General features: G+C 62.7%; 1 protein-coding gene across 1 annotated transcript; it reads left to right on the top strand.

The window, feature by feature from the left end:
- Positions 1–413: 413 nt before the first annotated feature.
- On the top strand, positions 414–15846 carry JUP (junction plakoglobin). Its single transcript, XM_085211196.1, has 15 exons — positions 414–487; positions 8740–8972; positions 9808–10061; positions 10310–10548; positions 10994–11195; positions 11533–11677; positions 12122–12225; positions 12999–13337; positions 13602–13757; positions 13865–13984; positions 14101–14251; positions 14342–14463; positions 14635–14674; positions 14785–14948; positions 15021–15846. The coding sequence occupies exons 2-14, from the start codon at positions 8747–8749 to the stop codon at positions 14928–14930; spliced, it is 2244 nt and encodes a 747-aa protein (XP_085067322.1). The 5' UTR covers positions 414–487; positions 8740–8746; the 3' UTR covers positions 14931–14948; positions 15021–15846.
- Positions 15847–16195: the final 349 nt, after the last annotated feature.

Genomic DNA, 16195 nt, shown 5'->3' with positions numbered 1-16195 from the left:
GCAGCGCCGCCCCCTCCCGCGGAGCTCCCCCGGGCTGCGCTCCGCTCGCCGCAATTGTTCCGGCCGAAACCTCCCCCGGGTGCCCCGAGCCGCTCCGGTCCGCCCTGCGCCCAACCCGCCCGGTTCCGTTCCGGGCGAAACACCGCGGTGGAGCCGCGCCGCCCCCTGACGTCACCCAGGTGGGCCCTTCGTGCGAGCACGCCCTTCCCCACCCGCCCTCGCCCCGCCCCCGCCCCGCCCCCGCCCCGCCCCGCCGCCCAATCACCTCCTGGCGCGCGGGGGGCGGCCGCGTCCCCACCAATGGCGAGCGGATAAACACGAGGAGGGGGCGGGGCCCGTCCCGCCGCGGTGAGGACGGACGGGCAGGAGAACCAATGGCGGGAGTGCAGCGCTGGGCGGGGCGGGGCGGGGAGGGGCGGGGCGCCGCTCGCCTTTTGTTCGGGCAGGAGCGGGGTGGGCGGCAGTGCCGCGCGGGGAGCGGGGCGAGGTGAGCGGGGCGGGCGGGGCCGGGGCGGCGGATTCCGGTCGTGCGGGGCCGGGAGCGGTGCGGGGCGTCGCGGGGCTCAGCGGGTGGTACCGGGCTGAGGGGCTCCCGGCGCCGCGCGTTGTTTCGGGGCCGGGTTGTGCCGCCCGTCTCCGGGGCAGCCGCCGCGCCCGGCTGCGCGCATCCCGTCCGACCGGTCCCGAGCGGCCCCGGGGCTCCGCTCCCAGCAGGGCTCAGCTCGGCCCGGCCGACCCGTGCGGTCCCGGTGCTGCCGGGGCCGGCAGTGGGCGCTGCTCCCGGGGCGGCCGTTCCGCCGCGCCCCGCCCGAGAGAGCCGCGCACCTGCCCCGTGCAGCCTGCGGGGAGCGGTCCGTGCTGCGGGGGGGGGAGGAAGAGGAGGAGGAAGAAAGAGGAAGAAGGAGCCCTTCCTCCCGTCGGAGCCCCGCGGGGCGCTGACAGCGAACGTCGGGGGGAGCGGAACTCGGCTGAGCGCGGGGTGCGCTCTCGTTGCGTTCGCCGGGTGATTAGCTTAATTAATCAGGCAGATGAAAGGATAACGCGGAGCTGGTGCTGGGAGTTGCCCGCGGAGAAAGGCGTGGGCTGCGCGCGGGGGGACGCGTGGGAGCGTGGGCGCCTCCAGGGGCGCAGCCCGGGGCGGGAGGAGCGGCGGTGACCTCAGCGCTGTCCCCGCGTCCTGCCGGCGTTGGGCGGTGTGGGCGGCCGCTGTCCCACCGGTGCTGGGCGGCGGTGTCCCCGGGACCCCTCTGCCCCGTGCCGGGGCTGTGTCCCCGCGCTGTGTCCCCGCTCTGTCCCCTGCCCGCCCGCGGCCGGATGACGCGCGGTCTGGTGCGTTGCGGGGCTGGAGGAGGCGCGGGTTCCCTCCTGTGTCCTTGTGGGCGTGCACTGGGGCAGTCTGCGGAGGGGAGCAGCCATTAAGTGTCCTTCCATCTCTGAAGGCTGTAACTGTTCACCGCTTTGGAGGATTTCCACAAAGTGGTATGAAAAACCCATTTGGCAGCGAACTCGGCTTAAACAGGTGGGCGCGGGACGCGCCTGCGCGAAACCCGGGTGGCGGTGGCCGGGGGTCGTGTTGTCCCCGGCCCTGGTGCCACTCACTGGGCAGTGAGGAGCTGCCCAACTCCGGCTGGGGAAGCGCTGGCGGAAGCGTGGGGGGGGCTGCAGGTCGCTCTCCCCCCGCCCCCACAAACAATGGCTCCCACTCCATTGTCTGGTGCTGCGGCCACTCCCCTGGGGACGGCAGGGACGCAGGCATGCGAGCGGCCCGTGCCCTGTTCTCGTGTGGGTCCCGGTGGGCAGCGTTGGTGGCACTGCTGCTCGTGGTCTGTTTGCAACCGGAGACCACGGAGAGTTTCGTCTCTGGTCCCAGTGCTGTGCTTTAGCATTAAGGTTGGGTGCTGCCCTCCTCCTGTGAATTCCTCCTTGTTCCCCCCAGCAGACCCCAGCCGCTGGGGGTGCAGGTGGCAGCCTGCAGGGAGGAGCTGCCCTGTGCAGCTGCAGCATGGGGGCTGCATTGGGAGTTCTCAGGGCTCTAATTTAAGTGTCTGTACCACAGCTCACGCTGGTCTTGAAATTTTAAATTAGGCTGGCTTCTAATTAGCAAAAGTTAAAAAGAAGTTTCATTTCTATTGAAGCAATGCAAGTCTGCCTTGGCAGACTCTTGTGGCACAGTTGCCAGCTCTGACCTTTGTTTCAGGTGGCACTTTCCCCCCCTTGGTGCTTTGAGGCTGTGCCTAGAATCAGCAACAAATGGGGTCTGGGTGGCAGCTGTGGGTCCCAGTTGGTCCCCTGGGACCTGGGGTGTCCCCCACGGGGCTGTGCCCTGCTGGCAGCGCCTGGCTCGCAGTCAGCCCTGGAGGATGCAGTGTTTGAGCTGATGCAGCATTTCCAGCTCCACCAGGGTTGGGTTTACCCCGTTTCCCAAGGATGGGGTTGGGTGTTTGGGGATGGAGCAGGCATGCTGTCTGTGCGTGGGAGAGGCTGCCAAAGAAGTCTTAAAACTTGACCTAAGCAGCTTAAAAACACATCTGTGCTTACAGTGCTGCTGGCCAGCACTGAGCTGCAGAATGCTCCAAAGCTGCATCCTGTGCTGCCAGCTGAAGGACGGCCCAGCACAGCCCTGGATGCCACGCTTGGCGTGTTGCTGCCTGCTCTGCTAAGTGCTCCCGAGTCCCACGTGCTGCAAGGGTGGTGTGGTGCACCCAAAGCTGGGTCTGGGACTGGGTGTGCTTCATCATCCCCCCACACTCCCTCCTTCTGCTGCATCAGTCCTTGCTGTGCTTCCTGTGGATTGTCCTTAGTGTTTGCTCGCTCTGTGCTGGCTTTGGGCTCAGGAGGTGCTGGGTCACTGCATCCTCCTGCCTCGGTGGGATGGGAGCTGCCTGTGCTGGAGGTGCTGTGCTCCCCCCTTGTGTGCAGTGCGCTGTGCTTTGTAAGGGTGGTGAGGGGAGTGCAGGAGGAGTGAGGAGCAAGATGTTTCTAATTAGATAGGTTTGAGATCTCTCTCCAAATCTGCCATCCCTGGTTGGTTTTTCTGCAGCTGCTGACAGGCCTGGAGGCATTTCATAATGCTTGAGTTGCTGGGATCTAAAATCCCTTTATGCAAAGGGCAGGCGCCTTGTGCTGGAGCAGAGCTCCTGTTGGCTCGGGGTGCTGAGCTGTGCTGGGGACTGCTGTGGGATGCTCAGTGCTCTCTGAATATCCCATAGCTGCTGAGCTGACCCATTCCCCCAGTGCTGCAGAGATGTACAAGGGTGGTCATGCAGCACTGCAGCTAGAACTGGAATCGGCCTTGTGGCATCACTCCCATGCCTTGGGCAGGGGTCTGTTGGGGGGAGGGCAGGTGTAGAGCTGAGCTCCTCCAGCAGCAGCATGAAGCCCTGGCACTGTGAGGCAGCCTGTGCTGCTGCGTGATGGCACAGCTGTTCCATGCTGGCAGGGCTGTGCCAATCCCCACCTCGGTGCCAGCAGCGATCCCACTCCTTTATCCACATCCCCACAGTCTCAGGGATGTGCTGCTGTGCTGCTCTGTGCAGACACGGGGTCGGGATCACAGGCCAGGAGCGTTCAGTTTGCTGGTGGCAGAGACCTTTGGCTGCTGTAAGAGCGCTGCTGTAATCACAGTGACACCCGGCCGAGCCCTGGTGACAAATCATTAACCTGCTCCGACAGGCTGTGTGCTGACGGGTGTTGGCGATAATTCCCTGTGAAACATTTGAACTTTGCAGATGTAATGCAATTGGATGGGGAAATTAAGCTGGGGCGCAGCAGCCTTCAGCCCTGCTTCCCTCCCTCTCACTCTGCTCCCCTGACAGATCTGGGGCCGGGTGGCAGAGCCCTGTGCTGATAGACACCATTATTCTTGCTGGAAACACATGTGAGCCTCCAAGCTGAAATCCTAAAAGCCTGCAATTATCGTGTTCGTAAAGGACAATTTGTTCTTGGTGCTCTTTAAAACAAAATATTTTTTTTCTTATCCAGATGGAGTTATTGTGATTAATTGCACTGTGCCAGCTCTCCTTTTCACAGGCAAATGGCGAGCTCCCATCCTCCCCTCCCGCGTTCCTAATGAGAAGAGTGAATTCTTGCTGAGGGGATGCGCCCTGCTGGGCGGTGGGCTCCACGGAGCTGTGGGCAGTGGGGGCACCTCCCCTGTTGGCCACGTTATTGGGCGGGCGGAGGGGTGAGGCTGCAGTGTGGGATCGCTGCGCGGTTCCCAGGATGGGGCAGGGTGGGGTGGGACGCGGCTTCCACGTGCGGGAGCGGCTCCTGCTGATGGCAGGGGCTGGGTGTTGGCTCCCAGGGCGGAGGGCGGCTCAGAGCTGTTCTCCACCTGGGGAGGAGCCAGGACAGCGGCTGCAGTCCTGCGTGGGGTGAGAGGGTCCCCAGTGTGGGCAGGGCCGTGGCAGGGGGAAAGACGACGACACGTGGGTGCTGATGGAGCTGGCGGGGGGTGCCAGGCTTTGTGCTGGGAGCCGTGCTTCTGTACGGTGACTGCGTGCCTTAGTGGGAGCGCTGCTCTGGGCGCTGCTTGGTGCTCCATCTGCTGCCGTTGGGGAGCTGCGCGGGAGCTGGGCGCTGCCCACAGTGCACGCAGTGGGGCTGTGTGGTGCCGCACCAACGGCTCAGCCGTGGTGAATGGAGAGAGAGACAAATAGAGACAGACCTGTGCCGAGAGCTGATGCGTGGCGGTGCTGTGCGTGCTGTCATGACAGGAATGTGCAGCAGAGCACCTTGTCCCTGTGTGCTGGCGGTGCCAGAAGGTGACAGCCCTCTGCTGTGTGCGCCGGAGCTGTCAGCAGCCGCTCTGTGGGGCGGAGATGTGGGGCTCCGGTGGGCAGTGGGGCCGGGGGGGCTGAGCACCAAACAAAGGCGGCTGTGCTCAACTCCTTTGTCTGCGGGCAGCCAAGGGCAGGGCTGCGGTGCACAGCTCCGGGATGGCCGCTCCTCATTAAACTTCAATCTGCTCTCATTCCCTTTGAACCCTTTGAGTTATCTGTGCTGCAGAGCCCTCATGGAAGCAGCCCGTGCCAGCACAGAGCTGGCTGTAATGCAGCCCCTTGATGCTGGGGACGTCTGAGAAGTGCCTTTCTCTCCCTCGTGTGCCACTTGTTCTTCTGATGGATCCTGTTAAAGCCCATTGAAGCTCTGGCCCGCTTGTTAGCAGTGGTGCCAGCCACGGGATGCGGCTGCTCTGGCACTGCTGTGCTGTCTGGGCAGATGGGAAGGACAGAGGTCACTGATGTGCAGCAGGAGTGCTTCTGAAATTCCCCCTTCTTACACTGTATTTGTTGAATTGCATTAAATCCCTCTTTCCTTTCTTTAAAAGCCTCGGTGGCTGTAGTTGCAGTTGCTCACACGCTTCCTGCAGCCCAGTTCACTGCTGGTGCACAGTGCAGCTCTGGTGCTGTGTTTTGTTCTGTGTCCTGGAGGGGCCGGGGCAGCCCCAGTGCTGCTGTCCCCAGTCGGGGCTGTCTGTGATGGGATGCAGCCCTGTGAGCCCACCGCCAGCCCTGCAGGGCGAGGGGAGCCCAGGCGGTCCTTACCTCTGTGTGAGGCTCTGCTTATTGCATCCCTGCTGCTGTGCTGGGCAGCTCGGCTGTAAATCAGCACCGGCTGTGGATGCTGCTGTGTCTGTCCTGCCTGCTGTCACGGGAGCTGCAGGAAGGGGCTGTGGGAGCGGGGGGGGGGTGTTTACTGGAGACTTCCCCTGCAGACAGTCTGGGGGGGCTGTTGGGAGGGGACGATGCTGTCTGGCTGCTGATCAAACAGCCCTGGAGGAGCCTTCTGGCTGGGCTGTGCAGCAGCTTCCCCTGTTTCTTCACCAGGATGCCTGACTCCAGGAAGCAGGAGGAGAAGGTTTAACCTTTTCCCAGTCCTTGCTTGCCTCTGTGTGCTGTGCCTTTCCAGAGCTACTGTATGCCCCAGGTGTTCCTCTCCTTGTGTGAGCTGCTGAGTTCTTCTGTGCCCCATTCCTGACTCTTGAGCTGGGGGGGGAGGTGGGGTGGGCAGAGATTCCTGCTTGTGCTCCACTGCGAACCGTTCAGCACCAGAGGCACCAACGCTGGCTGCAGTGATCAGATAATACTGAAGGTCGAATTGGGCCAAGCTGTCACTCCCTGTCTGTAGCGTCACCAGGTGCCTCTGGTCCCTGCTGATGGATGGGGACAGAAAAAGCTTGTCTGGTGCCTGCCCCTCTGAGAGAGGAGTGGGATGTGTGCTGCAGGGCTCAGAAAAACATCATTTGTGTGCCATCAGCTTCACCCGTGGCTTTGAGCAAACCTGCAGTGTCCATCACTGGGGTGATGTGCTCAGTGGGGCTGTTAGTTCAGCCTGTGCTCATTGGTGTGGACTCATTCTCCTGATTGTAGCTGTCCCTATCAGATCTCCTGAGCTCATCCTGCATCTCAGCAGCTCAGCTCACCTTGGGTGTCACAGTGTAGACAGGGAGGAGTGCAGGGAAGGGGGAGACTGCATCATGTGTGTGATGAACTGCTGTGTAAGAAGTCTGTGTCTGAGCCAGACTCAGGAATGCTTGGGAGATAAAGTGTCTATCATATGCCAGTCATTGCAGAGCAGCGTTGCAGGTTGACTGGCTGTGTGCAGGTGGGAACTGGTCCCTCTTAGCAGCTCTGTGCCATTTGTGGGACCTGGGCTCTGAAGCATTAACACTTTTGGCTTTGTCCATCCAGGGCAGCTTTCCAAGTGGGGCTGTGGGGACCTGGTGGGTTCCTGTGGCTGCTGCCCAGGCTCTGTGTGCTGCTATGGGGCTGTGTGGGCACCGTGCAGCCCTCCAGTGCCAGCTGCTCCGGATGGCACCATGGCCTGCACTTATCTCTGCTGCAGGGGGAGAGGGGATGAGCCCCCCAGGACCCGCTGGTGAGTGGCTGTGTTGGTGTTGCCTTTACCAGGCTCCCAGCAGCGTCTGGGGGCTCCAACTTCATGGCCACAGTGACCAGATGGGGGCAGCTCCTGTGTGCACAGGGGCTTGGCTGCAGGGTCCTGGCTGGGTGCTGGGCCTCACAGTGCAGCATCGCCCCCACATCACCCCCCAGCACTGATCAGAGCACGTAGCCCCTGCCGTGGGAATAACCCCCCCAACAGCCTCCATTAGCGGGGCTGCCTCTCACTGCTTTATAAACATGCATTATGCACAGCCCATTAAAGTCGGAGCGGTACTGAGTGTGCGGAGTGCTCCTCTGCAGCTCGGAAAACATCGAATTGACGAGCAGTTCCCTGCCCCGCTTCCAGGAAGGCTGCCGGGGGGGGTGGCAGCATGGGCAGCGCTCCGGCTCTCTGTGCCCCACAGCCGCTCAGCAGGAAGGAGTTTTCCGTACCTGGCCGGGATGTTTTCCCCGTGAGTGTGGGGCTGTGCCGCTCGTTCTGCTGGGAACAGCCCGCAGCGCTGGGGCGAGCCGCGCCAAGCCCGTGCGCGCCGCCCGGCATCCCCAACCCCCCCGTGCGCAATTCGCGTCCCGGCACCACCCGACGCCCTGACTCAGCCGGGCGGTGCGGGGCCGGGGGCTCCTCCTGCCGCCCCTCGCTCCGGGCAGAGCCGACCCTGCGGGACCCCCCCGAGCTCTGGGCTGCAGCGGGGGCCCGCGGCCGTCCGGGTGCTGCGTGCTCAGGTGGTGGTTACGCCTCCGCTGGGCAGCGCTGCTCCTCGAGTCTGAAACTCTGACTCATCTCCTCCGTGCGGCCTCGTGCGTGGCGACGGGCCGGGGGCTGCGTGGGGTCGGTGACTCAGCCTCCTGCCCCCTGTGCTTGTGGAGCTATGACACCCCCCCTCCGCTCCCCCAAATCCCCATCATGCAGACGGCAGAAACCCAGCACTGATCTAAAGCAAGCCCAGGCTGCATTGGTGGGGGCGTGGGGCTACTCTGTCCCCGCAGTGCGTTTGGGGAAGTCGAAGTACCCCGACCCCCAGTGCGGGCGGCAGGGCTGGGAGCAGGGCTCGTCCCAGGGCTCGTCTCTCGGCACCTCCCTGCCGGCCGACAGCTGCTGCAGGCTGCCGAGGAGCAGCGTCAGCCCCGCGGTGACTCACAGCATCGCCATGCGGGCGGCTGCGGGCGCTGCTCCTGTCTACGTGGGACCTCCCGTGGGGCCCGGCTCGCCCTCTGCTCCGGAGCCTCTCGTGTCGGGGTTGGGTGCGGGGTTCCCGTGCCCGGAGAGTTCCCAGCGCTGCCCCCCAGCGCTGCAAGCCTCTGTGCTGGGGCCGTGCCAGCACCACGCGATAACTGCACCCGGTGCTGCTGGGGCTGCCCTCCCCCCCTCAGGACTCCGTGCCGGGTTCCCGCTGCTCCCTGAGCTGCTCATGGGAGGGGGGATCGGTGGGGATCACGCTGGTGTCCCCCAGCCCGATGCTGCCAGGATCCAGCCCTGAGTATGCCGTGGGCAGCCATGTGTTGTGCCGGGTCTGCCTGATTATTTTTAGGGGCTTTAGGAGGATCCGCCCAAAGGGTTTACTTTATTCTTGAGCCTTGTGCTCAGCTCCGTTGCAGAAAGCAGCCTGTAGCACTGCGGCCCATTTGCTGCTGGGACGCGGTTTTGCGTGGCAGGCGCTGGCTGGGCTCCGCTGCAGCCGCGGTTCGTGTCTGAACAGGAGCAGCAAAGTGCTGAGCTGTGGGTTCGTCATGGCTGTGGGTTCGTCATGGTGGGGCAGCCTTTCATCTCGCTTGGGGGAGGAGGGCAGATAGCGATCTGCGGGGCCGGGCTCTGACGCTCCCCTCTGCCCCGCAGTGCAGCCATGGAGGTGATGAACATGATGGAGCAGCCCATCAAGGTGACGGAGTGGCAGCAGACCTACACCTACGACTCGGGCATCCACTCAGGTGTCAACACCCAGGTGCCCTCTGTCAGCAGCAAGTGCATGGGGGACGACGACGAGGTGTACGGGAAGCAGTACACCATCAAGAAGACCACCACCACCAGCTACTGCCAGGGCGGGGGCCAGGGCCAGGGCCAAGCGCAAGGTAGGGGCGGGGGGGCTCTGCTGCTGCCTTCCCCGGGGCTGTTGCTGGGTTCCCGCTGGGCGCTGCTCCGCACAGCCTTCCTGTGAGCTGCTGCTGCTGCCTGAAATCCCCTCCTGCTGCCCTCCTTCCCTGTACCGAGGGCACGCAGCCAGCCCCGCGCCGTGCTGAGCTGAGCACATGTTGCAGCCACTTGGCTGGCTCTGGGGAGAGCAGCAGGTCCCAGCCCACGGGTCGGCGTCTGCTCCAGTGTTCCTGCTTGGGAAGCTGCCTTGGCACGGCTGTGAGCTGCCAGTGTGTGCCACGAACCTGACAGCCGGGGTGCAGCCACGTGGCACAGCCTGCGGTGCTGGAGGAGACGCTTCCCCTCACCCTGTCCCCAAAAAGAGGGCAGAGCTGTGCTGGTTCCCCCCCGGAGATGGGTCCTTGAGGACAGAGCTGCAGTTCTCTGGGAGCAGGGCGCCTGTCCTGTGCTGGAGGGAAATGGGTCTGTGAAGGGTATGTTCCTGCTGTGCCCATTCCTGCAGCCTCGGCCCTGGAGGGCTCTGTGTCCTTTTCCTAATCCCCAGTGCCAGCTGGTCCCAAGTTGAAAATACCCTTAATTTTTTAATTAACAGGCCTTGTGTGACAATTGGTTAATCATACTGCCTAATTAAGTGTTGCCTTATCTCTGTACTGCCGTATCTGTTTACACTGGAAGCAGTGGCTCCTCGCAGGACGTGCCAGGACTGCTGACGGGGCGGGTGGCATCATGCTGGCCTCACTGCAATTGGGAAGCAGCACTGGGAGCATTCCTGCAGGAGAGCCTGGCCTCACACTTCTCTCCATCTCCCCACAGCCGACATGGAGGCTCAGCTGGCCATGACCCGGGCTCAGCGTGTCCGTGCTGCCATGTACCCTGAGACGGTGGAGGACCGCTCACTGCTCATCACCACGCAGGTGGAAGGGCAGCAGACCAACGTGCAGCGCCTGGCAGAGCCCTCTCAGATGCTGAAGTCAGCCATCGTGCACCTGATCAACTACCAGGATGATGCTGAGCTGGCCACCCGCGCCATCCCAGAGCTCACCAAGCTGCTCAACGACGAGGACCCGGTAAGCAAGCATGCTTTGCTTGGGCTTTGAGTTTCAGGACTCCTGGGGCATCCTTCCCACCACCTCCTTCCCACCACCTCCTTCCCACCTCTGTGCTGTGGGTCTGTCCTTATGCTGCAGTGTAGCTCCTGGAGCAAGGTGAACGAGTTGTTAAAACCAGCAGCCTTGGCACAGGGCAACACGTTGGAGCAGGAATCCCGGTGTGCCCCAGGACCCCCAGCCACCCCTGACTCCTCTCCCCACTGCAGGTGGTTGTCAGCAAAGCAGCCATGATTGTGAACCAGCTCTCCAAGAAGGAAGCGTCCCGCCGTGCCCTGATGCAGTCGTCTCAGATCGTGGCGGCTGTGGTGCGCACCATGCAGAGCACCAGCGACCTGGACACGGCGCGCTGCACCACCAGCATCCTGCACAACCTCTCCCACCACCGCGAGGGACTGCTCTCCATCTTCAAGTCTGGCGGCATCCCGGCCCTTGTCAGGATGCTCAGGTACAGGGGGCTGGACAGGAGGGGCTTAAACTGAAAAAGGACGAGTTCAGATTAGGTAAAAGGAAGAAATTCCTTACTATGAGAGCAATTAGGTCCTGGGATGCTGCCCGGAGCAGCTGTGGGTGCTCTACCCGCAGGCCAGGCAGGGTGGGGCTTTGGGCAAATGTAGATCCTGTACTTGGGGAGGAATAACCACACGTATCAGTGCAGGCTGGGGGCTGAGCTGCTGGAGAAGAGCTCTGCAGAAAGGACCTGGGGGTCCTGGTGGCCAGAAGGGTGACTGTGAGCCAGCAGTGTGTCCCAACGGACCCCAAGGAGATGCTCCTCTCCTCCAGTGCCCACGGGGCGGAGCAGCGATGAGCACCCCCAGGAGCTTGGGGCCATGCTGGGGGGGCAGAGCCGGGGGTGCCCACACTGTGCTGACGTGGCTCCGTGCCGCCCGCAGCTCGCCGGTCGAGTCAGTCCTCTTCTACGCCATCACCACGTTGCACAACCTGCTGCTCTACCAGGAGGGTGCCAAGATGGCTGTGCGCCTGGCTGACGGGCTGCAGAAGATGGTGCCGCTGCTGAACAAGAACAACCCCAAGTTTCTGGCCATCACCACCGACTGCCTGCAGCTGCTCGCCTACGGGAACCAGGAGAGCAAGGTGGCCCATGGCTTGGGGGTCCTGGTGGGGTGGGGAGGGGAGGTGACAGCTGCCACCACCTCAGCATCGCGCCTGACCCCTCGCAGTGCTGTGTCCCCACCTGCACAAACAATCCCAGTTTGGCCAGTTGGTCGGCACGGCTGGTTCTGCCTCTGCTGCTCAGAGCCATGCTTCTGTCTTTGTGCTTGGGCTGCTGCTCTCCTCCCGTACATGAGCCTCACAGCCCTGCGGGGCCGCAAGGTCTGCTCCCTGGGTGGGTGATGCCGCACATCCCGAGGGTCTGCAATGCACAGTGCTGCCCACACCCTGGCTCTGACCCTGCCCGCTTGCCTTGCAGCTGATCATTTTGGCCAACGGAGGCCCCCAAGCCCTGGTGCAGATCATGCGCAGCTACAACTACGAGAAGCTGCTGTGGACCACCAGCCGGGTGCTCAAGGTGCTGTCAGTGTGTCCCAGCAACAAACCCGCCATCGTCGAGGCTGGTAAGAGCTCTGGGGCCGCCTCCTGAGGTCGGTGGGCTTTTGGGGTGATGCCACTCGCCCTCCCGCAGCACCGACTGCTCCTGGCTGCTTGCTCCACACCACTCTGTGCACCGGGTGCTGAATGTGGCCCTTGGGGCCCTAAGAAAAGGTCGTGCTGCTGCAGCCCTCCCATGGGTCCCACCACCCGTGTCTGGGTTTGTGGCTGCTGGCACTTTCTGGGGCTGTGTGTGGGCAGGAGCCAGCCTGGCTGGCGGGCAGGAGCTGCTCTGCTCCACATTTAGCAGTCAGCCTCTGCTGAGCCGCGCGGCGACGTGGTGCGTTGGAGGCGGCAGCCGGGTGGCACCCAGCCTGTGCTCACTGTGCACGGTGCTGCGGCTCCGTTTCCTCTCTGCCGGGAGCTGTGTGTGTCAGTATTTATAGACACGGTGTCTGTGTCCCTGGCAGGTGGCATGCAGGCTCTGGGCAAGCACCTGACCAGCTCCAGCCCCCGGCTGGTGCAGAACTGTCTCTGGACCCTGCGAAACCTCTCTGATGTGGCCACCAAACAGGTGGGTCTGGGGGCTGCCGTGCTGTGTTCAGCTCGGCTTTTTGGGGAGCTCCCCCCAGCTGTGGAGCCCCGTGCCCATGCCAGGCTGATCCCAAAGTGCTGCCCTTACGTTGCTCTGCATCTGATCTGCTGTGGCAGCATCCCCAGACACCCTGATCGTGCAGCTGCCCGCCAGCTCCCAGCCCCATGAGGATGCAGAGCCCGAGGGGTGCCCACGGCTCAGCTCTGAGCTCTTCCAGCCCTTCGTCACCTCCTGATGCGTTCCCCATGTGCTCGGGTTGCAGATTAGCGCCTGATGCAGTGTGGAAACTATTTGTGCTGGCGGTGGAAGCGTGCAGCCGGGTCCCCTGGCTCTGGCTGCAGCACTTTAACCCCTTCCTGGTGCTGCCTGCGCAGCTGGGGCCAGAACTGTAGTCACTACGGGATTCTTCTGGTAATGTTTGCTCGTTGCATCACTCCCAGCAGCCGGGGCTGTATTGTTCCTGTGTTTCCAGCAGGAAAAGCCTGCTGGGGATGTTAAGCTGAGCGAAGCTGTACACATTGAGCACTGCCACTTGTGCTGCCAGAGTGATGCTGAGGAGCACTGGGGTGCAGCCAGGGGTGCACGAGCCTTGGTGGCTATGGAGATGAGAGGGGGAGAGGGGGTGGGGTCTGGGGGAGCAGCCCCTCTGCACACATTGAGAGCTGCAGCCCCCGGGAAGGGTTTGGGTGGAGCCCACCCGGGAGCCAGGCTGGGGGGAGGAGCTGCTCTGACCCCTGTCTGTGCTACTGCAGGAGGGCCTGGATGGAGTCCTCAAGATCCTGGTGAACCAGTTGAGCTCTGATGATGTCAATGTGCTGACCTGCGCCACCGGCACGCTCTCCAACCTGACCTGCAACAACAGCAAGAACAAGACCCTGGTGACACAGTCAAACGGGGTGGAGGCGCTGATCCACACCATCCTGCGGGCGGGCGACAAGGAGGACATCACCGAGCCGGCCGTGTGCGCGCTGCGGCACCTGACCAGCCGGCACCCCGAGGCAGAGATGGCGCAGAACTCCGTGCGGCTCAACTACGGCATCCCCGCCATCGTCAAGCTGCTCAACCAGCCCAACCAGTGGCCGCTGGTCAAGGTGCGGGGCGGGGGGGCCGTGAGGGGCTGCAGCTGGAGCCGCGCGCGTCGGCTGCTGCGTTTCCGTCGAGTTAATGGCTGTTAATGGGAGGAAATTGCTCGTGCTCTGCTGCTGCGGTGAAACCATCCTCGCCCCCCGCCATGGGGGTGTAGGATCCGGTGTGGGAGGATGCAGGAAGCCGGAGGCAGCCTGTGCTGCGGGGGGGCTGCGGGGTGCCCTGTGCCTCTGGTCCCTGTCTGATGAATCTCCGTGTCCTCGCTGCAGGCCACCATCGGGCTGATCCGCAACCTGGCCCTGTGCCCGGCCAACCATGGCCCGCTGCAGGAGGCGGCCGTCATCCCACGCCTGGTGCAGCTGCTGGTGAAGGCTCACCAGGATGCGCAGCGTCACGTGGCAGCCGGCACGCAGCAGCCCTACACGGTGAGTCCCGGCACCAGGTGTCCCCAGGCTGGCAGGGTCTGTCCCCATGCTCAGAGCACGGTGGGACCACGGCGTGGGGACCCAATTGAGCGCACGTCCCCTCGCAGGATGGCGTCAAGATGGAGGAGATTGTGGAGGGCTGCACGGGAGCGCTGCACATCCTGGCCCGGGACCTCATGAACCGCATGGAGATCTTCCGGCTCAACACCATTCCCCTCTTTGTGCAGGTAGGGGCTGGGACTCGGGGCTGTGCCGTGCTGCCTCCCAGCTACTGGGAGCACACGTGTCCATGTAGGGCTGCACTGGGGACACAGCCCCACGCCACCCTGCTCTCTCCTGGCAGCTCCTCTACTCACCGGTGGAGAACATCCAGCGCGTGGCGGCCGGCGTGCTGTGTGAGCTGGCCCAGGACAAGGAGGCTGCCGATGCCATTGATGCCGAAGGGGCCTCAGCTCCGCTCATGGAGCTGCTGCATTCCAGGAATGAGGGAACAGGTGAGCGCAGCCCCAGCCCCGTGCTGGGCTCTGCTCGCCGGGTGGATCCCTGAGCCCTGCCGCAGCGGCTCAGCTCCTGTCCCCCCACAGCCACCTATGCAGCTGCCGTGCTCTTCCGCATCTCCGAGGACAAGAACCCCGACTACAGGAAGCGTGTGTCTGTGGAGCTCACCAACTCGCTCTTCAAGCACGACCCCGCGGCGTGGGAGGCGGTGAGCACGTGGGGATGGGGAGGGGGCAGCCACGTTGTGCCCCCACAGCAGTGCCTGCATGGCAGCGGGGGGTGGGCGGAGGGGAGGTGGTGGCTCTGGCTCATGGGATGGAGATGCTGAGTGCCACGTGCTTGTTCCCCACATCTCAAAGCGTGCCACCTTCTTCCCCAGGCTCAGAGCATGATCCCCATCAATGAGCCCTACTCGGACGGTGAGTGCAGCCCTGCAGGTCCGTGTGGCCGCTCGGTTCCTCTCAGCACCATGGGAGCCAGGAGGGCGGCTGTCACCCATGGGCGCTGAGTGTCCCCTGTCCCCCAGCAGAGCTGGACCCTGGCTACCGCCCCATGTACTCGGGTGACATCCCCCTGGACCCCATTGACATGCACATGGACATGGATGGAGATTACCCCATGGATGCCTACAGTGACGGCGTCCGCGCGCCCTTCGCCGACCATATGCTCGCCTGACCGCCCGCACAACAACAGGTAGGGGGGCGGGGGGTTGGGGGGCTGCATCCCACTTCCAAAGTCGACGGTGACACCCACTCCTCTGTGCAGGCGTTTCCTCCGTGCCGAGGGCGGCCTCAGAGCTGAGCAATCGTGAGAAGGACTCGGGAGACAGAAGTGCCTGAAGACAAACGTCCCCATTCCCACGAGAGGTTTCATCTTTCCGTTTTATTTTCTCTTCGCTGTGGGTCTGTGCAGGTCCTTCCTCCTGGGACTGCTTCGAGCACCTACTGCCGCATCCAGCATCCAAATACTGTTTCTGAAGCTTTAAAACACACAAATCCCGCATCTTTATCAACCTTTCATTGGCAGAATAGTCTTTTCTATGAATATATATATTTCCTTTTTATTTTTAATATGGTGCCAACGGCTTTTGCCGTCTTTAAGTTTGTGCTTTCTAACGTCCCCACGATTTGTTCTGTGCGTTAGCGTTCTAGGGAAGGGATCTGATGGGAGAAACCCTTTGTTTTCTGCAAACTCTGCTCTCAGAGGGGCAGCCCGGGGTTTGCTGAGAACAAACAGAGCCGCACCCGGAGCCCTGGGGCTGCCCGTGGTTCGGATCTCTGATCCGCTGCTGGGAGCTGACTTGTCCCCGCAGTGCCCATAGAGCAGTGACTCCAGCATTAGGAACCGTGTCCTTGTACCGATCTCTGTTGCACATTTTAACCCTTTCCCCTTCTTTTGGTGAGTGGTGTGTTTCCGTCCCCTTTCCTTATCTGATGACTTTTCTGAAGAGGCTCTGGATCTGATGGTCTAACACTCCGCCTGGCAGTGGACGGACTGTTACTGCAGTGTGGGTCCGGAAGGGAAGATTTTATTATTTCTATAAGTTGTTTTTGTATAGACCAAAGCAAAGAATAAAATAACCCCCCCAGCCCCGGGTCGTCGTGAGCCTCTTCTTTGTCAGCCCCGGGGGGATTTTGGGTCCCATTGGGTGGGATGGGCATCATCAGGTACGGCGGTGGGTCGTTTGCATGCCCACCCCGTCCTGGCTGCACGTCTGCTCTGCCAAGAGGCAGCAGCTCCTGGTAATTAAGATGTTTGTTCATTAAGCAGCATCACCGGCGTCTCAGCTCTGCTGTGGTGCAGAGCTCATTTTAATGAGCTCTGGGGGATAAACGCGCACTGCGGAGCCGGGATGGAGCGGAGCCGGGATGGAGCTGCGTGCGGTGAGGTTAAAAGCGGTGATTGATTCCCATCCAAACTGCCGCAGCCGGGCGGTGTGA

This window comes from Meleagris gallopavo, chromosome 29, assembly GCF_905368555.1.
Source record: "Meleagris gallopavo chromosome 29, MGAL_WU_HG_1.1, whole genome shotgun sequence".
Taxonomy (NCBI): domain Eukaryota; kingdom Metazoa; phylum Chordata; class Aves; order Galliformes; family Phasianidae; genus Meleagris; species Meleagris gallopavo.
Note: the sequence above shows the minus strand (reverse complement) of the source record. Positions and strands in the feature narration are given on the sequence as shown.